General features: G+C 66.0%; 1 protein-coding gene across 1 annotated transcript; it reads right to left on the bottom strand.

Annotated features, from left to right (window-relative positions):
• Positions 1-368: 368 nt before the first annotated feature.
• Positions 369-17,884, bottom strand: CRTC2 (CREB regulated transcription coactivator 2). The gene is made up of 14 exons (XM_068922219.1): positions 17,693-17,884; positions 11,050-11,151; positions 10,445-10,561; positions 10,265-10,326; positions 7,281-7,349; positions 5,197-5,300; positions 4,816-4,845; positions 4,339-4,418; positions 3,938-3,987; positions 3,503-3,747; positions 2,479-2,927; positions 1,402-1,710; positions 1,071-1,245; positions 369-748 (listed from the first exon to the last, which is right to left on the bottom strand). The coding sequence occupies exons 1-14, from the start codon at positions 17,867-17,869 to the stop codon at positions 540-542; spliced, it is 2,178 nt and encodes a 725-aa protein (XP_068778320.1). The 5' UTR covers positions 17,870-17,884; the 3' UTR covers positions 369-539.
• Positions 17,885-18,269: the final 385 nt, after the last annotated feature.

Genomic DNA, 18,269 nt, shown 5'->3' with positions numbered 1-18,269 from the left:
GCGGGGACGGACGCGGGGACGCGGCCTCACCACAGACCAGGGTGCAAAGTTACAAGTGCTTTTATAGGCGGCCCGCGCCCCGAGCGGGGGCCCGGCGGGGGGGGGGGGGGGGGGGGACGCGCGGGCGCAGGCGGCGGAGCGGGGCGCGGGGTAGGGGGGGGGTTTGGGGGGGGGGGGGCTCTTTAAACACGACGATTAGCCGGAAAAACGGAACGGAAGCAGCTACGGGGGTTATGTACAGCCGCCCTCGGCGGGAAGAGCCCCCCCACCCCACCCCGGGCTCGCCCCCGCCGCCGCCCCGGCCCGCTGCCCCCCTCTCGCCGGCCGGGGCTTCGCCCCCAGTCCGCCCAGACGTGCCGGCCGCTCTCGCCCGGGATGTTTTACCGTATGGAAACAAAAGTTAAAAAGGGGGGGGGAACGGAAAAAAAAAAAAAAAAAGGAAGGGGGAGCTGGGCTGGTGGCGCCGGCCCCGGGGCGGGCGCGCGGTCCGGGAGGCGGGCTGGTTTGCGATGCTCGCGGAGTCTCTCCCGGGCGCCCGCTCACTGCAGCCGGTCCGTGCGGAAGGAGTCCTCCACGGCCGGGTCCGTGAGCAGGGCGTAGGGGTCGCTCAGCATGTTCAGTCCGTCCAGGGTGAGTGGTTCGATTTTGAGATCCTCCTCCAGGCCCAGGGCCGACGTGTCCACCTCGAAGCCGGGCACCCCGGCCAGCGCCGTCGCGATCTCCTTGGAGATGCCGGGCGGGGAGTCCCCTGCGGACGGAGAGGAGGCTCAGGACCTGCCCGGGATGGGACCGGCTTCTGCAGGCTTCTGCCCACCACCCCCTTCGGTGCTGTCCTGCACCCTCTCCCCACCCACAGACACCAGCAGGCCCCCCCCGTCTCCCTCCCCATCCCCTCCACCAGGCGCTCGGGGTGGATGCAAGTCCTGCAGGCAGCAGTGAAACCACCGTCACGGTGTCCCGGTCGCTTCACACCCAAGCTGGCTCAGCACCGGCGATCCGGAGCGGGAGTCAGCCCGGCGCCGGGACGCGGCGGCGCAGCCTCGTGTGGCCCCAGCCCCCTCCGCGCCCACCTGTGAGGATGATGTTGGGGATGGGGCCGTGGCGGCTGCAGTTGCTCAGGTTCTGCCGGTTCAGGACGTGCGGGTCGTAGGCGTTGTCTGCCTGGTGGTAGTTTAAGGCACCCAGGTCCTCGGGGAAGGTGTTGCTGTTGCCCGTCGGACTCTCCCCCATGCCGAACTGGTCAAACTGCGGGAGAGACGGGTTGGGATGTTACGGGGGCGCCAGCGCCGGGAGGAGCAGCCCCGCTGCAGCCCCCCAGGAGCCTGGGCAGCGCTCCGGCTCCCGCCGCCAGCCCCCGGCGCGCGGGTCCCCCCCGGCCTCGCCGCCCCGGCGGGCACTCACGCTGCCCAGGCCGAAGTCGCTCAGGGGCTGGCCGAGCTGCTGCGGCTGCAGGGAGGCGTTAGGCTGGTACTGCGAGGCGTAGGGGCGCTGCGGGGCCGCGCTCTGCGGCACGGGCTGCTGCGACGGCTGCGGGGGCGGCCGCGACGGCGGGGCGGGGGGCAGTGCCGGCTGCGGCGGGGACTGCACCGCCTGGGGCAGGGGCTTCTGGCTCGGCTGCGGGTGGGACTGCAGGAGCAGGCCCGGCTGGCTGTAGGAGTACGGCAGGAGCCGCTGGTCGGCTGGCAGCTTGCTGGTGTCCAGGGGCACCCCCTGCGGACAGAGCAGAGCGAGGCGTTAGTGGCACCCGCGCCAGGGCCCGGCGGGATCCGGCCCCTCCACTCAGGTCGTGCCGCCATGCGGGTGCCCACCTGGGCCGGGCCGGCATCGTCGGGCCCGCTCCTCCGGCAGGACCGCGATCGTCTCTGTCGGCCCCCGGCCGGCCGGCGGGTGCCCTCCACACCCCGGCACGTGCATCTCACGGCACCAGCGCCGGCTGGAGCAGGGGGGCACGAACCAGCACCCGGGGCAGGCTCAGGAGAGCATCGCGGGGCTGCGGGTCCAGGATTTCCCCGATTTACCGCCCAGGAGACCGAGACCCGCCAGCCCCGGCCCTGGCTGGCCCCTACCCCCTCTGGAGCAGCCCTTGCACCCAGCCCTGCCACTGCCAGCGCCCGCCGTGGGCCGGGGCTCCCCCCTCCAGCCTCCAGAGAGGGACCCCGGGACACAGCCCGGGGCAAGCCCTCGCGGAGCAGAGCGAGCCAAGAGCTCTGCCCCAGCCGGGACGCAGGGCGTCCCCCGCCCCGGGGACCGGCCACCTGCAGCACCTGGCCCTGAGGCCCCGAGCACGCAGGGCTCCTGCGGGGCCAGGGCCCTGCCTGGCTCCCCGTCCCGCCCGCGGGCACACCGGGGCAGGGGAGACAGGATTCCCTGGCGTGTGGCTGAGATGAGGATGGAAACGACACAACAGAAAGAACTCAAGGAGGAGACGGAGCCGAGCGCGCGGCGCGGGGGCCGGCGCGGGCCATGGATCATGCATACCTGGGTGATGGAGGACAATGTGGGTGACATTGTTGGTGAGAACTGTTTGGGGTGCTGCCTTCTGGAGTCGCCACCCATTGGGAGGGTGAGGGGGCTGAGCGGGACCCGTCGGCGGGGCGAGGTGTTTATGGACGCCTGCACCATGGGGGGGTAGGAGGAGCCGCTAAAGCTGGACTGCAGGCTGGGGTTGCTGGGGGAGGACTGCATGGACTGGCTGCGGGGGGACGTGGGGAGGGACGGGTTGCTGAGCGAGGAGGAGAGCGAGGAGGGCAGGGACTGGTTGGAGAGCGACGAGGGGATGGAGGAGCTGCTTTGCGAGGACTGCAGCGAGGGGTTGCTAAGGGAGGACTGGAGCGAGGGGCTTCGCAGGGAGGCCTGCAGGTTGGGGTTGCTAAGCGAGGACTGCAAGGACGGGTTACTCAGGGAGCTCTGCATAGGTGAGGTAAGTCCTGTGGGGACAAAAAAGAAGAGACACCACCGTTACCCACGGAAACAGCACGCGCCCCAGGCTTTGTCCTCCCCGGGCTGGGCCAGGCTGGGGCTCCCCGTCTGCCCTGGATGGGATGGAAGGTGACGGAGGAGACCAGAACGATGGAGACAGCAACAGAAACACACACACCCCAGGAATGAACCGGCTTTGGCGCAGGATGGCTCCCGGCTCGGCCCAGCGAGGCACCGCAGGCACTGCATCCTCGGCAAGCAGAGAGCGCTGGCGCGGGAGCGGAGCGGGCTGCGGGCTCCCGGCCGGAGCTTCGCTCCTCCCGGGGCTCTGATCCCACACCCTCCCGGGGCGATCGGCGGCTGTTCCTGTCTCCCCAGGCCTGAAGCCCCTCTCTGGGCTCCCCGCACCAGCCCCGTGCGTCTCGGCGGTTGGTCCCAGCCACCCAGGCCAGGAAGCGCTCAGCCCTGGGCCTCCCCGCGTCGGGACTCCGGCTCTGGCATCTCCCTGCCCGCCGGCCGTGGGACGGGGCCTTCCTCAGGACAGGGCTGCCCTGGGAGGACAGGGCCAGCGGGCAGCCCTCACCTGGCGAGTCGTAGCCTGTCCCCAGTCCCATGCTGCTGCTGATGCCCAGGTGCGTCATGGTGTTCGCCAGGTTGCTGGTGCTGTTCCCCCCGCTCAGGCTGGGGTAGGCAGTCTCATCCGGGTCGAGGGGAGTGGGCAGCGGGGAGGGGAAGTGCAAGTTGGTGAGGTCAGGAAGGGAGCCGCCCGTGTTCAGGGCCGAGGGGATCAGGGGGACGTTGGCAGGCTGATCTGGGGATGGAAATATGCTAGGAGAAAGAGAGAGACAAACCGCTCAGTGTGGGAGCACCGCTGCCTTCTCCAGCATCCCCCAGAGCAGGCAGCCAGCAGCTTGGTCCCCTGGGTTCCAGCCCACTTCTGCAACCATCTGCAGGCTCAGGCTCATCAGCTACCCCCCAAGAGCAGAGCCCACACCACCAAGCCCAGCCCAGGACTTACTGGATCCCAGGGACTTCGCAGGACCGTGGACGGGCTGAGGATGACGAGAGCTGGGAAATCAAAGAGAAAGAGTGAACTGAGGCCAGGATGTTTATCTCCACTCCCCCCTAGACCAGCAGTGGTTTGAGGGCAGGAAGGAGATCGAGTGCCCTGGTGTTGCAATGCTCCACAGGCAGGAAGCCGGCAGCCTCAGCACGAGCAGGCCGTGGAGCAGGGGGATGTGTTGGTGACTTCCTCAAGGGCCTTCCTGCCCTGCCTCTCCCAGCGGTCCCCAGGTGGTGGAGAGCAGCACGCACCCACCCAGGAGACCCTACCGCAGCCCGTCCGTCTCCTGCTCCCACGCGGCCGCTCCCCACACTGCCTGGCATGCAGAGCAGGGCTCGCTGCGGCTTAGCGCTCACCTTCTTGGTGTCCCAGGGCTTCAGTGAATGCTTGTTGTCGTCAAAGTTCTCTTCGATGGGAGGCACTTGGAAAAGAAACACTGGGGAGGGGGGAGGAGAGGATCAGCGTGGTGCAGGGAGAGCCACGCAGGCACACGAGCCCTGCCCCCTGTCCATCCTGGGGCAGTAACCGCGGCCAGCACAGCCGACCTGGGGGCACCAGACCGGGGCTGCGCGTGGAGGGGAGCATCCCGGACCCTCCTGCCCCAGAGGGATCTGTCCACTCTGTGCTGTCGGGCAGTGGGGACCCCTACGGCCCTGGTCCTGCAGGGAACTGGGCGCTGCCCCCTGCATCCCACCCTTTGGCATCTGCCCCATCCCAATCCAACTGCCCTTTGCAGACAGCAAGAGGGAACGGATTTGGGCTGGCCATGGGCTCCCATGGCTCAGTGCCAAGCCGGGGACCGTCAGGTGAGGTGGGCACAGGCAGGCATTTACCTTTGCTGTCTGTGTTTCCATCCAGAAAACCTGCAAGAGAGCAGTCAACGGTTAGCAGCAGCACACGAGGCCTCAGACATCAGCTAGGAGCAAAGGCAGGAATGGGGCTGCTGTGTGACACCCCCCCCCCCCACAGACGGGCACGAGAGGGCACAGGGAAATTCAAGGTGCTCTCAGCTGGGACTCCACATGCTTGCGATCCCCCATGAAGCATCCTCGAGGGCAGCCTCCTGGTGCAGCTGTGGGCACAGGCACCGCAGCGCTGGGTGGAAGGGGTGCAGGGGCCCCGAGGCAGCAGGGCCGAGGCAAGGCGCAGTGTGGGACCCGCTGGGAAAAGCAGGGTGCCAAAGGGCAGCGACCCTGAGGGGAGGGGCTACTCACCGCTCCTGCGGCTGGGCGGCGGGGCACCCTGCGAGGGGCCCAGGTACGCGTCCTGGGGGTTGGGATTCATCACGCTCGTGTGAAGTGCAGAGTCAGAATTTGTTCTAATCGCAAAAAGAGAAGGAGTCGGTCAGCCACGTCCCAGGATGTGGCTCATGCATCCTGGGGAGCCGTCAGCACACGCTGCAGCGAGGACGCAGCCCCGTCCCCAGTTCACAGCCTCCTGCTGCAGTGCAGCTTTGCAACAGCCGGGGGAAGCCGCTCACGGTCAGGACAGGACGAGCCCTGGGATGGTGGGTGAGAGCATGGCCAGAAGAGCCCGGAGCTGCAGGCAGGGCTTGGGGACTGAGCTTGGCATAGGCCAGACTCCAGCTGGGTGTTCACAAAAGGGAAGAGCAGGGGGAGGAAGGGAAGGAGAGCACGGAGGAGCGGGGGGTTCTACTAGAGGAACAACCGTCTCTTTCAAAGCCCTCTGAAACTACTTCACATCCAACACTTGCAGCGCCCAGGGCCTAGGACAAGTCTGTACAGTGCTGGGAGATGCCGAGGCAGATGCCAAGTCACTACACGGGGATCTGGGCTCTGAACCCCATCCCTTTCTGCCAACCCCCCCTTCCCACATGATGATGCTCTAAGTACCCGGCGTGGCATCCTGGTCCAGCGCACATTTCCAGACACAGTGGGGTTTGCTCCAGCCCCGAGACACTGCTGGACCCGTCTCCTCCGAGGGAAGGCCGCTGCGTACCCATATGCATGGGGCGGCTCTGCTCGCTGCAGCTCGAGGGCCCGAGCCCTCACCTCCTCCTGGCCCGGGGCCTGCAGGGAGGACGGGCTCCTCCGGGACCCTTTTGTTCCCCGGGGCCCTGGAGGGGCTGGGGGCAGAGGGCCCTGGGATATTACATCCATTGTGTTCCCAATTAGTTGGTCTGAAGTGTAAGAGTGCGGGGAGGGGCTGGGAAAAGGCTGCTGGAGCTAATGACGCGTCCTGGGACGGCACAAGGGGGATATTGTTCAGCTTCGGCACAGCTGAGGCAGCTCGGAGGCAGGAAGCTCCCCCCGCCGCCCATGGGAGACAGCCCCCTCCAGCGCGGGGCCCAGCCTGGGAGCTGGCGAACGCTTGCGGGATGCACGGAGCAGCGAGGACCCCAGGGCCAGCGCTGAGCCCTGGCAAGCCCCACAGGGTGCCAGCACTGCTGAGCCCTGCGCAGGACCAATCACAAGGGGATGGGATGGGAGCTGCTCTGAGTGCCCCCCACGCCGGGCACCCCAGACAGGGCCAGCAGGCACAGCAGCATCGCCGTCTCCATACCACGCTGGCTCTGAGCATGCACTTGCCCTGCCGAAACCCCACTGTGCCCTGCAAAGAGCAGTCCCCAGCCCAGACGATGGCCTGAGCCAGGGCTCAAGCCCTGCCCAGCGCTCATAACCAGACGGGAGCTGGCCCAGGGGTCCTAGCCACGATGGCCCAGGCACACTGGCCGGGTGAGGCAGGGGAGCACCCAGGACAGCCTCCTCCCTGCACCCAAACCCTCCCATGGCCAAGGGTTCAGACCCCACCGAGAACCTGCTGCTCTTTCCACCTTGCTGGGGATCAGGCCACATCCCTGGGAGCCACAGGGCTGCACTGACTCCCCTCCACGAGGCTGGCTCCGCTCCGTGCAAGGCTTGACGGCAGGGATGAAACCAAACAGCCACGGCAGCATGCAGAGCCAGTTCAACATGCCCAGGAGCCGGCACAGAGCCAGGGCTCCCGGGGAGACCCTCGGGCTATGGCGAGCCAGTCCCAGACCAACCGCCACTGTAAAGGGCCCTGCTGCACCCCTGGGGGATACCCTGCCCCCATGTCCCCAGAGATGGCCTGCAGCAGCTGTGCTCCTCAGGAACCCGAGACGCTGCAGGACAAGACCACCTCCTCCCTGGGGTACCCCATTCAGCCGACGGGGCAGCCCAGAGACCCCTTCCCCTCTCCTGGGAGACCAGAGCTGTCAGAACCAGGGCTGTGCCCACCCTGGGGGTCCTGGGGAAGGGCTGGAGCCCAGCTTAGAGACAGGGAGAGAGAGAAAACGGAATCAAAAATCATTCACCTGTTCAGAGCCGACGGCAGCCTAAACAAATGTCCTTTCTCCATAGGAAAGTTACCCCAGGGCATGGTCCTTTGTAATGAAAAACAGCAGGGTTACTTGGGGGGCAAGGGATGGGGAGAAGGGTGGCACTGCCCCACCAGGGCCGTGGGGAGGGAGGGCTAGTGACAGAGACGAGGAGGCTGAGGGGCAGAGGGAGGAGGCAGGCAGGCTGCCTTGCACGGACAAGCTTTGGGAGATGCAAGCTGGGGTGTCTCCGCTGACCCCGGGAATCCCCCTTCGACATGGGGTCAGGGCTGATCCGAGGTATCTTCACCCTCCTCCCTGACTCAGCCAACAGTCCAAGTTGAGTTGCAATGGGCAGCATGACCACAGGGACCCAGCTGCGCTGCCCAAGAACGTGGCTGCGGGATCATGGCCATTTATTTATAAGTTGCAGCTCCCGGGAGGAAAGGGCAGGCAACATCCTTCCATGCGAAAAACCCCAAGTACCAAAACAACCAATTCTGTGACTGGGGATGCTCAGCTGGAGGGTCCCCATCCCCGACCCTTCTCCAGGGCAGAGGAACCCACGGGCTGGAGACCACCTTCCCCCCAGCAGCCCCACGCAGACTGGGCAGGCACCTCTGCTCCTGGAGCACGGGAGCACGCCGGGCCCTCCCCAGCACACCAGGGAAGCGATGCTGAGCCCCTGCCCTTGTGCAGGCTGCCAAGAACGGCTGGTATTTAGCGCAACGCATGCCTGAACCTCAAGAGCCAGTGCTGGAGAGAGCTGGGGAAGACTGCAGACCCAAAGAAAGGAGTTGGAGCCAGCCCCATCCCAGGACTTTCACAAGACTCTCTGCTTCCCTGTCCCCTTCCCCACCTCCTTCTCAGCTGGGAGCAGAGGCAGATGCCAAGGGAATTTGATGGGGGTTCGGGTGAGAGGCCGAAAGGACTGGTCACGCCCAAGGAACAAAAGGCAATGGTTTGGAAGAGGACGAAAGCCCACCGAGTCTGGGGTGAGGAGTCAGCAGCAGGATCTGCAGCGAGGTGCTCCTGGGGAGCTCGTCCCAGGAAAAAGCAGGGCTGCAAAGGGCCTGCTCCGTTCACGGGGTACCCATGCACCCTGCCAGGGCAGCCCCACGCTGCGCTGCTCAGGGCAAGGGTCGGACAGGCCAAAGGGAGCTGGAGTAGGACTGGGGACGCAGCCAACCTTCCACACCTTGAGCAGGAAGGTGCTGGCAGCACAGGGGGCCATGCTGGGGACACTGAGTGAGGAAGCAAAGCCAGGGCTGTATCACATAGGCAGGGACGTTCCTCGAGAGCGGCACCAGGCCACAGCCACCTCGGGCAGCACGGCCAGGGGTGGCTCAACAGGAGTTAAACCGGCCCCTGTGATGGATGAATTCGCCCCCACGCAGCAAGCACAGACGGCTCCCGAAGCCGTCTCTCTGGGAGGAATCTCTGCCAGGAACTGCCCACCGAGCCGGGGGCCAGAGCTGGGACGGGCACACAGCTCCCCCTGTGCTGTGCTCCCCGGCGCTGGCACAGCCCCCAGCAACGTCCTGGCACCCCAGCCAGGAGAGACCTCAGGGCAGTAAAGGCATCGCCTCCTGGAGCCCGAGCCCAAACCAGCCCCTGCGAGGAGGGCCGCAGTGTTTGTTTTGAGTGATGGATCCATGGCTGGGAATGGGGTGGGGAGATTTTGAAACCTCTGTCCTCTTTTGGGAAAGAGCAGCAAAGGCTTTGCCCTGGCAGATTAGAAAGGACCACAGAGCGGGCACCTGTCAGCGGACTGGGATGTCATGGGGAGGTGTGCTGGAAGATGGACCACAGCCCTCACCCTCTGGACCAACCTGCGCTGATGCTCACCAAGGGGCACAAAGTGCAAGACACAACGTTAACCCCCAGGCTCCAGCAGAGCCCCAGCACACCACCGGACAGCACAGCACAACCCTGACCTGTCACCTGGGACCTGCCATCACAGGCCACCCCCAGGCTGGAGAGGAGGGACAGCAAACTGTACAGCTCACTCGGGCTCCAAGCAGGCCAAAAAGATGGCCCGGCTGCTGGGGCGCTGACACGGGCATCCCTTGGCAGGAGCACCAGCAGCTCTGCGCAGGCCCAGGGAGGAGCAAGTCGCCCAGGGAGAACGGTCCTTGGGTCTGTGAAGAAGAGCTGTGCTACGCGCAGCACCTCAGAGGAAGGGTAGCCTTGAAAATAGAGCCCAGGAGCCCGGTGTGACCTCTGAAAGGACTGAGCCAGCCTGAACAGAGCCCCAAAGGGGTCCCTCTCTGGAGCTGCAGCTCAAAGGGATGTCTGCATCCCCCCAACCAGGACGAGCACCAGATGACACTCAGGGCAACCTTGGGCCTGGACCCATCCGCAGGGTGACCTGCGCTTGGCCGGTCTGGTCCTTGCCCTGCTCCCAGGGCCAAAGGCCAGAGCACTCGGGAATTCAGCCGCCCGGTGATTCACCCCAGACAGGATCCCTCTTCCGACAGCCACCACTGCCACAGCAGCCGAGGCAGGCTGATGCCTTTGCACGGGCCAGAGCTGGCTCTCTAGGAACAAAAAAAAAAAACATTCTGCCTCAAAAATACCCATCTATGCGGCGGAGTGGTGTATCCAGAATAGGCGTGGGTAACACCTGAAATTACAGGAGAGGGATCGGTCCAGCTCTTCCACGCTCACTCTCTGCATCTCAGTATTTCTTTCTGCCCCCTGTGCCTAGTTTCTCCTTCATGGATTGGCAGGGGAAGCTGTGCAAATCCTCCTCCAAGGGATGTAACACGCTAAGCATGTCTGCCTGCTACAAGGGACTCTCCTAAACTGGGCTTCTGCCAGCCCGTCTGCTTCCAAACTTTCAGTGCTCTTTAACACAGAGCAGGCCGCAGGCTCCAGCGCCAGCAATCCTGCAGGCACGGGGAGAGAGAGGGCTGGAGACTGGCACCAGGCAGCCTGCGTGCTGAGAGCCAGCATTAGAGGAAACATGGGGTCTTTACCTCCTCCAGCTGGGCTCTGGTGGAGGTGACAGGTAGGTCGGTCCATAGGGAGAGCTGTCGATGTGAAAAGCATGTTAAGGGCCAAACAGAGAGCTGCCAAGAAGAAGCTGTGCAGAGGGAGAGCAGCGTGCAGGACTGCAGGCCCTGCAGCGGGAAGGGGCAGGCACTGCTAAAGGATATCTGGCGCACGTATCGTCTAAGGGGGGACATCATCCGGCGTGGATCCCGCTGCACCCGCTCCACCAGGCCGTGGTGCCGGGTGCTGCGCGTAGAGTCCAACGGCGAGTGCAAAGGGCCCTGCAGAGACAGGAGAGGAGATGCTGGGGGTGAACGGACTGCCTGTCTGCTAGGAGAGGGGGTCTTGAGAGAAGCGGTGGGAACAGACCCCAGGGCTACCTCAAGGTCCCTGAAATCACCCCATCACAGCCCATGGGTCAGGCTCTGGACACAGCCCTGGGAAGCTCCTGCACAGGCTGAAAGCACTGCCAGGGGGATGGAGCTGGGGCCAGGGAAGGGGATTACAAGGGAACACCCACTTGTCCCCATCTGTCCCCAACAGCAACCCGCACCACGGCTGTTCATCCTCCCCTCAACACCTGACATTACGGACCCACCACAGCCCATGCTGAGTCTGCAGGGCCTTTGCACAGTGCCCGATCCCCCACCCCTCCCGCCCAGAACAAGGCCCTCAGCCTAGCCACCCGCCTCTTAGCACCACCCAGCACCTTCGCCCCTGTGGGAGGCAGCCTCCCAAGCCCGCAGCCGGAGGAGCGAGCGCTGCTCACCTGGAACTCGGAGACGCCGCTCCCGATCTGGTTGACGTTGGGCAGCGAGCCGCTGTAGTAGGGTCCGCGGCTGTGAGCCAACCTCAGCTTCTGCGCCTGCAGCTGGGCCGGGAGAGAAGAGGAGAGGCAAGTCAGAGAGAGGCCGAGCAACACAGGCAAAACACCCCGCAGCCGAGGGAGGCCGAGGCACTGGGGCTCCTCTCAACCGGTGCTTTACACCCAAGATGCATCCGCACCCCATCCACGGCGAGTCCTACCCACGGTCTCCCTCCACGTGGCATCCGACAGCTGAGCCCCAGGCACTCGAGAGGCACGTTTGCCCCACAGGCGCTATCAAGCTCCTGGGCGCCCAGCTCCAACCCACAACCCGAATCCCAGTGCCACAAGGGAGGAGGCGACTCGCAGCCCTTGCTCCCAGAACCTGGACCTGGCCCCCGCGCCAGGCACGTCAGTACCTCCCGACCTCACAAACCGCACTCGCAGTCCTCATCTAGCCCCGAGACAGGCAGGAGCGGGGCAAGGAGGGACCTGCCTGCCTCCTCGCTGTGGTTTGAGACAGGCAGGACTGACTTTAGGGCCTCTCCACTTCAAAGGCATTTAACGCAGAGGAGGGCCCTACAAGGGACTTTCCTCTCTCGTGGGTGCAGGCCAGGGAGATTCAGACAAGGCAAACCTAAGCAGGACACTGAGCCCCAGCTCATTTTAGGAGGCCAGAGCAGGGAAAGCCACAAGTCACCCACACGCTGCACTGCCCGAGCCTCCAAGAAGTCTCCAGACCAGAGACTGAGCTCGACCCCGCTTCTCCCCAAACAGCCAAACCCCCGGGGCCCAGCCAAGTGACATGGGAGGACTCTGGGCTCCCTGGCCCTGTATCTCGCTGGGCACCGGCCAGCTGTACTACATCCTGTCCCCTTTGAGACAGAGGCGCCGAGTTCTCCAGCAAGAACCTCGTACAGGACAGGCCTGAAGCACCCTGGGCTGCCAGGCCGCACCAGTGCCACAAAAGCCGGGGGAGAGCCCAGCCTGGGGCTGGGGCCTTGGCAGAGCGAGCAGGAAGGGCTGCCTGCGCGTCGCCGACAGCGAGGCGCCCACGTCCCCGGCGCAGCTGCGGCAGGGTGGCAGCCGGCCCCGTGGGATGGTGGCGGGCTCCCTGGGAAAGGCCCCTGAGATTGGATGGCGACAACACGTCGGTGGAGGGAATAAACACGGCTTCTCGGAGCGCTCCAGGGCTCAGAGATAACCGACTGGCCTTCGGGCTGGAGCGCGCAGGGCCCTGGGGAGCTGGAGGCTCCAGCCCCACCAGGGCTGGGGCTCGGCGCGCTGGCAGCCCCGCGCGGGGCGCTCAGCCCAGCCCCACGCTCAGACGCCTGGCGAGGGGAGAGCTCAGCAGCCCACGAGGCACCGCTGGGCTCTGCACTGACGCCGGCGCTCTTGGCTCGAGACACGGCAGGGCCTGGGCGAACCGGCGGGTCGGCGTGCTCCTCGGACCGGGGCTGCTCGCGCTGCCCCAGACGCCCGGCGCAGCAGGCTCCCCGCGGCCCGGCCCTGCTCAAGGCCAGGCCGGGGGAGACTGAAGGAAGGAGTCACTGCAAACCACAGGCGGGAGATAACCGAGCCTTGGCACCCTGCGGAGGGGAGCGCCCGGCAGCACCCTCCCCCCGTGCTCGCCGGGCCACAGCAATCGGCCAGCCTGCTCCTGGCTGCAGGAAACCCCACAGCCCAGGAACGCTGCGTTAATGCGCAAGCACACGACTTCCCAATCGTGGCCTGGGGCAGCACCGGCACAGACAGCCCCGCAAGCCTCCAGGCCCCTTCCTGCAGTGGGGTGCCAGGCCGGACCCCAGCCCGCCGTCCAGGACTGCCCCAGCTCCCTCCGGAGAGAGCAGGCACAGCAGCAAAGAGCTTGGAGCCAGGAGCCCACCTGCGGCCCCCCCCAGGGCCAAGCCCTGCTGCCAGCACGGACACCCCCAGGCAGGGGACGCGCCAGCCTCTCATCCATCCCCCGCCCAAAGAAAGGGCCCGCAGCTGACCCAGCTGCCTCCACACAGTCCCAGGCTGGCCCACTGCCACGCTGGCCTCGGTGCCCTCCAGGGCCCATGCTCGGCCCTCCCCGCCAGGTCAGAGCGTTGACCGGCCACGAGCAGAGCGGACGTCCTCGTCCTTCCCGCTGACGTCGCGAGAGGCAGGAAGATGCTCTGCGACCTGCATCCTGGGAAACAGCTCGGCCCCGAGCAGGGCAGAGCGGTGCAGGGAGGAGCACAGCACCTTGCCCCGAGCACGGCCCCCTGGCTCGGCAGCGAGCCCAGCCTGGGCTGGCACCCATCACACTGCTCCGATGGGGGGGGCAGGATGCTGTCCCTGCCCCGCTGCTGTCCCCGCTCCGCGACAGCACACAGGACGGGCCGTTCCTTCCCACTGGGAATCCCACCAGGGAAGGATGGTTTTGCTGATCCCAACCACCAGCGGCCACCGCAGCCGGCGCCGCCAAGGCCACCTGCACCACAAATCAACCTTTTGGTTAGCTCTGCCAGGTCCCAGAGCAGTCCCAGTCACCAGCGAGCGCCAACACGCACATCAGATCTCTTACAAGCCCTGGGGAAAGAGCTGCCAAAACACAAAAAGCAGCTCAGAAATGGTTGCAGTTAGGAAACCTGCAATAGCAAATTCCCAAGCTTAAGATCAGCAAAATCCAGATCCAGGGAAAAAAACAGGAGATTTAGTCAACAGCTGTCTGCGCTGGCACTGCAGGATTAGAGCGAGGAGCTGCACTGGGGCTTAAGGTCCTGGGATCCTGCTCTGTTCTCCAAGCCAGGGTCCCTGCGGGAGCCAGCAGAGCCAGACGAGGCTGAAATCAGGCAGGAGCCAGCAAGCAGCCATTCGCCGCAGTAAAACTCCTCCTGGAGATACAGGGCAAAGCTTGAGGGGCCGCTACACCCAGGCAGCAGGAGCTCAGAGCAGGAGAGGGGGCTCCCCCTGCGCCCGGAGCTGAGCAGGAGCCCTGATGGGAGGTGGAAGTGTCTCTTCCGGGGAGGAGTCCTGGCATCCCCCTCCTGAGAAACCCGGCTGCAGCCAGCAAGGCCAAGACGGCGGTGCCAGCGCGGGGCACAAGCTGCCCACGCGACAGCCTACGAGTTGCCATCAGGGGAGCAGCCCGGCCTGGCACGGCATCGCTCCTGACGGGGACCGGCTGTGACCATGCTGCAAGCTGCTTGCTGGCAGCCCCAGCAGAGGCCACAGAGCCCAAATCTGGCCCTCGCGGGAGAGCGACTGGCACAAACAGCCCGTTACCTCCAGGGCCCGCCGCCCGCCCGCAGCACTGGGTCCTTCGGGGCAGCGCCGCGGAGCCTGCAGCCCCGCTCTGGAGGTGGCAGGCACCCAGCCCTCGGCACGCAAGCGACGATAGAGGTGACCCACGAGACCAGCGGTCTCGTTCCAGCACACCAGCCTCCGCGGCCCTTTGGACAAGCTCTCAAGCAAGAGACAGCAAGAGAGACAGCAGCTGGAAGACATCGCCAGGCCGCGCTGCTCCCTGCCTCCCTGGGGCTGCTGGCCTCGCACACAGGAACGAACTTCTCAATGAGCTGACCCTGCCTGGGGCGGGTCAGCCCCATGGGCAGAGATTAGCCAGGAGGACAGTCCTGCTGCCTCTCCCCCAGCTTCGCTGTACATTAACCAGCTGTTTACTGTGCAAACATGTTGTGGGAGGCTCCAGCCCACTCCCAAACTCGCCAGCGATGCGCAGGCCACGGCTCCCGCCTGCCGCAGCAGAGTGCCAGAGGGCCCCGACAACAGCGGGGCCAAAACCACCCGCCGAGATATCCTACTCGGGAATCCTACCTGCCCGCTGGGGGACCAGGCTCCGTGCTGACGCTGGCACAGCGCGGAGGGAAGAGCAGCGCATCGCTCCCTCCGAGCGGGACCAGAGCCCGCTCGCCAGCTGCGTCCGGCAGGACCAGCCTCCAGAGCATGAGTCAACCTCTCCTCATCACCTTCCCCGTGCGGCTCCTCTGACCCTCTCGGCCTCGCTGCAGCCTCCGCTCCGTGGATGTCAGGTCACTGGGGTGCTGCTGCCTCGCAGGACCTGGGGCACCAGCAAGGGCTCTCTGATCCAAACCCTCTTTTTAAAAGCTTGATGGACTTTGCTTCCCTGTTCCCTCTCTTCACTAACCCCAAGCCTGGGGCGATACAAGAGCCTCCCCTTCAGCAGTCCCTGCCACCTGGAAGAGCCTCTCCATGTCTCCGACTCCCTTGTTTTCTGATCTCACTGCACATTCCTCTCCCCTCACTCGCCCATCCCTCCCCCGTCGCGCATCTGCTCCGGGAAGGACAGCGCTCGCCTGCAGGACCCCGAGGCTGCCAAAGCAGCTCACGGCACTTGCTCCCGGCCGCGGAGGCAGAGACTGCAGAGTCCCGCTACTGGACTGCAGACTGGGTTGGCAAAATCCACGTCTCCGGCAGCTGAATTCTGGCCAAATCCTAATCCTGGCAACATTCACACAATCCCCACTGACTTCACAGGGCCAGCGCAGAGCAAAACACGAATCGGAGCCGATCATCTCTTCTAGATAGTTTCCCCTGCATGGGAAACCACGTTCCTGGAGATATGCGGCTGCGTTCCTGGCCTCTCTTCTTCACCACCAGCCCCCAAATATCCAAGAGCAGCACCGCTCGGCTCCTCTCCTAAGATCCCTTTGGCCCCGTTCTGGGAAGCCCTGGGTCAGCACAGGATAGCAACGCTCATTCCCCACCCCCAGAAGCTGCCGAATGGGGAAATCTTGGCCACTGCAGGCACAGACGAGGAGACCAGACGCAGGCGCGTCCCACAAGCCCCACTCAGCCGGCTCGCCCAAGCCAGCAGTGCCGCTCCCAGTGCTACATTTTCTCAGGCTTTGGCCAATCTAATTTTAAGTGTCTCTAGGGATGAAGCTTCCGCCACTTCCCGTGGGAGCCAGCTGCACGGTCCTACAGATCGCACAGGCGGGAAAGACTAACGCAATGCTCAGCCTAAAGCTCCCAATACACCGAGAATCCCCGGTGCTCACGGAGAAGCCTCCCAGGTCCTGCAGCTAGCAGAAGATCGCTCAGCAGAGGTGACTTCCACACGGCAGCGCTGCTACCAGGACTTCTGACTTGGAAACCGTGATCCCAAGCCAGGGCCCTCCCAGCACCCAGAGCTGACTGAGACCCAGCGGGCACAGCTGGAGCCTGGAGGCAACTGCCCATCCCGGAGCCGTGGGCACAAGGACCCCTCCTCTCCCCCAGAGCAGTGGAAAGACAACTGTCAGCGAGAGTCCTCGTGAACCTGCCGAGCCCTTAGTCACACAGACGCCACAGGCGGCAAGAGTCGCTTTTTCCATCTGATTGCCAGGACGTGAACTCAGCACACGGAAACAGAGGACGTGCACGGTGCGCACCAAGACCCACACACAGCAGCCACAGACCAGAACAAGCCACGTGCAAACCCGTGCAGAAAAACCCAGCAGCAAAAACAGAAAAACAAATAAACAAACAAAAAGGAAAGAAAAGGAAAACCGGAGCCCAGTCAGGCACCGGGAAGCAAGCACTACCGGAACTAAGCTTTCCCTGGGGCACCTGGTCCTCTCTGCATCTCCCAGCCCCTTCAAAGGGAGACCGGCCTCTGCCCACCCTTGTGGGGAGAGCCCCAGAGTGGCGCCCCATCCAGCCCCACCGCCTGCCACGCTGGGCACTCACTGCCGGTGCCCCCTGCCCCACCGCATCAACCGCCCCATTGCAACACCCCCCTGCACCCCGACCTGTGCCTCACCCCCTCTGCACCTCGTTATGCCCCCTCTGGACACCCAGCCCCTTGCCCCCCCCATACAACGCCCCCCAGCCTTCTGTACCCCACCCCCTCTACATCCCTGACTCCCACCTGACGCCCCCCAGCCCCTCTGCACCCCCTTGTCCCCCCTGTTCCCACCTGACTCCCCCAGCCCCTCTGCACCCCCTTGTCCCCCCTGTTCCCACCTGACTCCCCCAGCCCCTCTGCACCCCCTTGTCCCCCCTGTTCCCACCTGCCCCCCCACCCCTCCACATCCCCTTGTCCCCCCTGTCCCTACCTGGTTCCCCAACCCCTCCATACCCCCCCATTCCCCCCTCAGACCCCCAGCCCCTCCACACCCCCTTGTCCCCACCGGGACCCCCAACCCCTCCGCACCCCCCTGTCCCCACCGGGACCCCCAACCCCTCCGCACCCCCCTGTCCCCACCTGGACCCCCAGCCCCTCCGCATCCCCCTGTCCCCACCGGGACCCCCAGCCTCTCCACACCCCCTTGTCCCCACCTGGACCCCCAGCCCCTCCGCACCCCCTTGTCCCCACCTGGACCCCCAGCCCCTCCGCACCCCCCTGTCCCCACCTGGACCCCCAACCCCTCCGCACCCCCCTGTCCCCACCGGGACCCCCAGCCCCTCCGCACCCCCTCGCCGCCCCTGCCCGCCGCCCCCGGTTACGCCCCCCCAAAGCCCGGCCCCCGGCAGCCCCCGGCCCCCGTCTCGGCTGCCCCGGCCCGCCAGCCCCTCGCCCCCCGGCCCGGGGCTGCGGCGGGGGCGGCCCCGGCGGTGCCCCGCCGCCCCCGGGCCCGGCGCGCATCCGGCGGCGGAGGCCGCGGCCGTGCCTGCTCACCCGGGTGGAGCAGATCTCCATCATCACCTCCTCGAAGGCCGCCGTCTCCTCCGCCTGCCGCTGCTTCTGCAGCGCGATCTTCTCGCTGAACTTGCGCGGGTTGGAGGCGCCGGCGCCGGTCGAGGAGCCCGCACCGGGCCCGGGCCCGGGCCCGGCCCCCGCGCCCGCCGCCGCCATCTTCCCTGCTCGGGCCGCTCCGGCCGCCGCCGCCGCCGCCGCCGCTGCCGCCGCCGCCGCGCGGGGCACGCTGGGGCGGGTAGTCCGCGCTCCGGGAGGCGCCGCGGCGCCGCGGGGGTCTCGCACTACAATTCCCAGCAGCCCCCGCGGCGCCGCCGCAAGGAGCGGCGGGAAACGGAGTCCCTGGCCCCCCCCCGGAGGGCGCCCCCCGCACTGCGCGGGGTGGGGAGCGCCGCCTCGACTACAACTCCCGGCGTGCACCGCGCGCTTCCCCCCCCCCCCCGCGGAAGAGGGGGGCAGTACTGCGGGGGGACACATCTGGGGGGGGAAGCGGGGGGGATATTGCATGGGGGTGACAGTAGGGGGCACATCTGGGGGTGGCAGCGGAGGGGGGATATTG

This window comes from Struthio camelus, chromosome 30 (assembly GCF_040807025.1).
Source record: "Struthio camelus isolate bStrCam1 chromosome 30, bStrCam1.hap1, whole genome shotgun sequence".
Taxonomy (NCBI): Eukaryota; Metazoa; Chordata; class Aves; order Struthioniformes; family Struthionidae; genus Struthio; species Struthio camelus.
Note: the sequence above shows the minus strand (reverse complement) of the source record. Positions and strands in the feature narration are given on the sequence as shown.

Excerpts from the sequence above, each read along its gene's own strand:
- CRTC2 (XM_068922219.1), bottom strand. The coding sequence starts at position 17,869 with ATGGCGGCGGCGGGCGCGGGGGCCGGGCCCGGGCCCGGGCCCGGTGCG. Across the intron at positions 11,152-17,692 it reads TGGAGATCTGCTCCACCCGG|CTGCAGGCGCAGAAGCTGAG; the intron begins GTGAGCAGGCAC and ends CTCCCGGCCCAG. Across the intron at positions 1,711-2,478 it reads CATTGTCCTCCATCACCCAG|GGGGTGCCCCTGGACACCAG; the intron begins GTATGCATGATC and ends CTCTGTCCGCAG.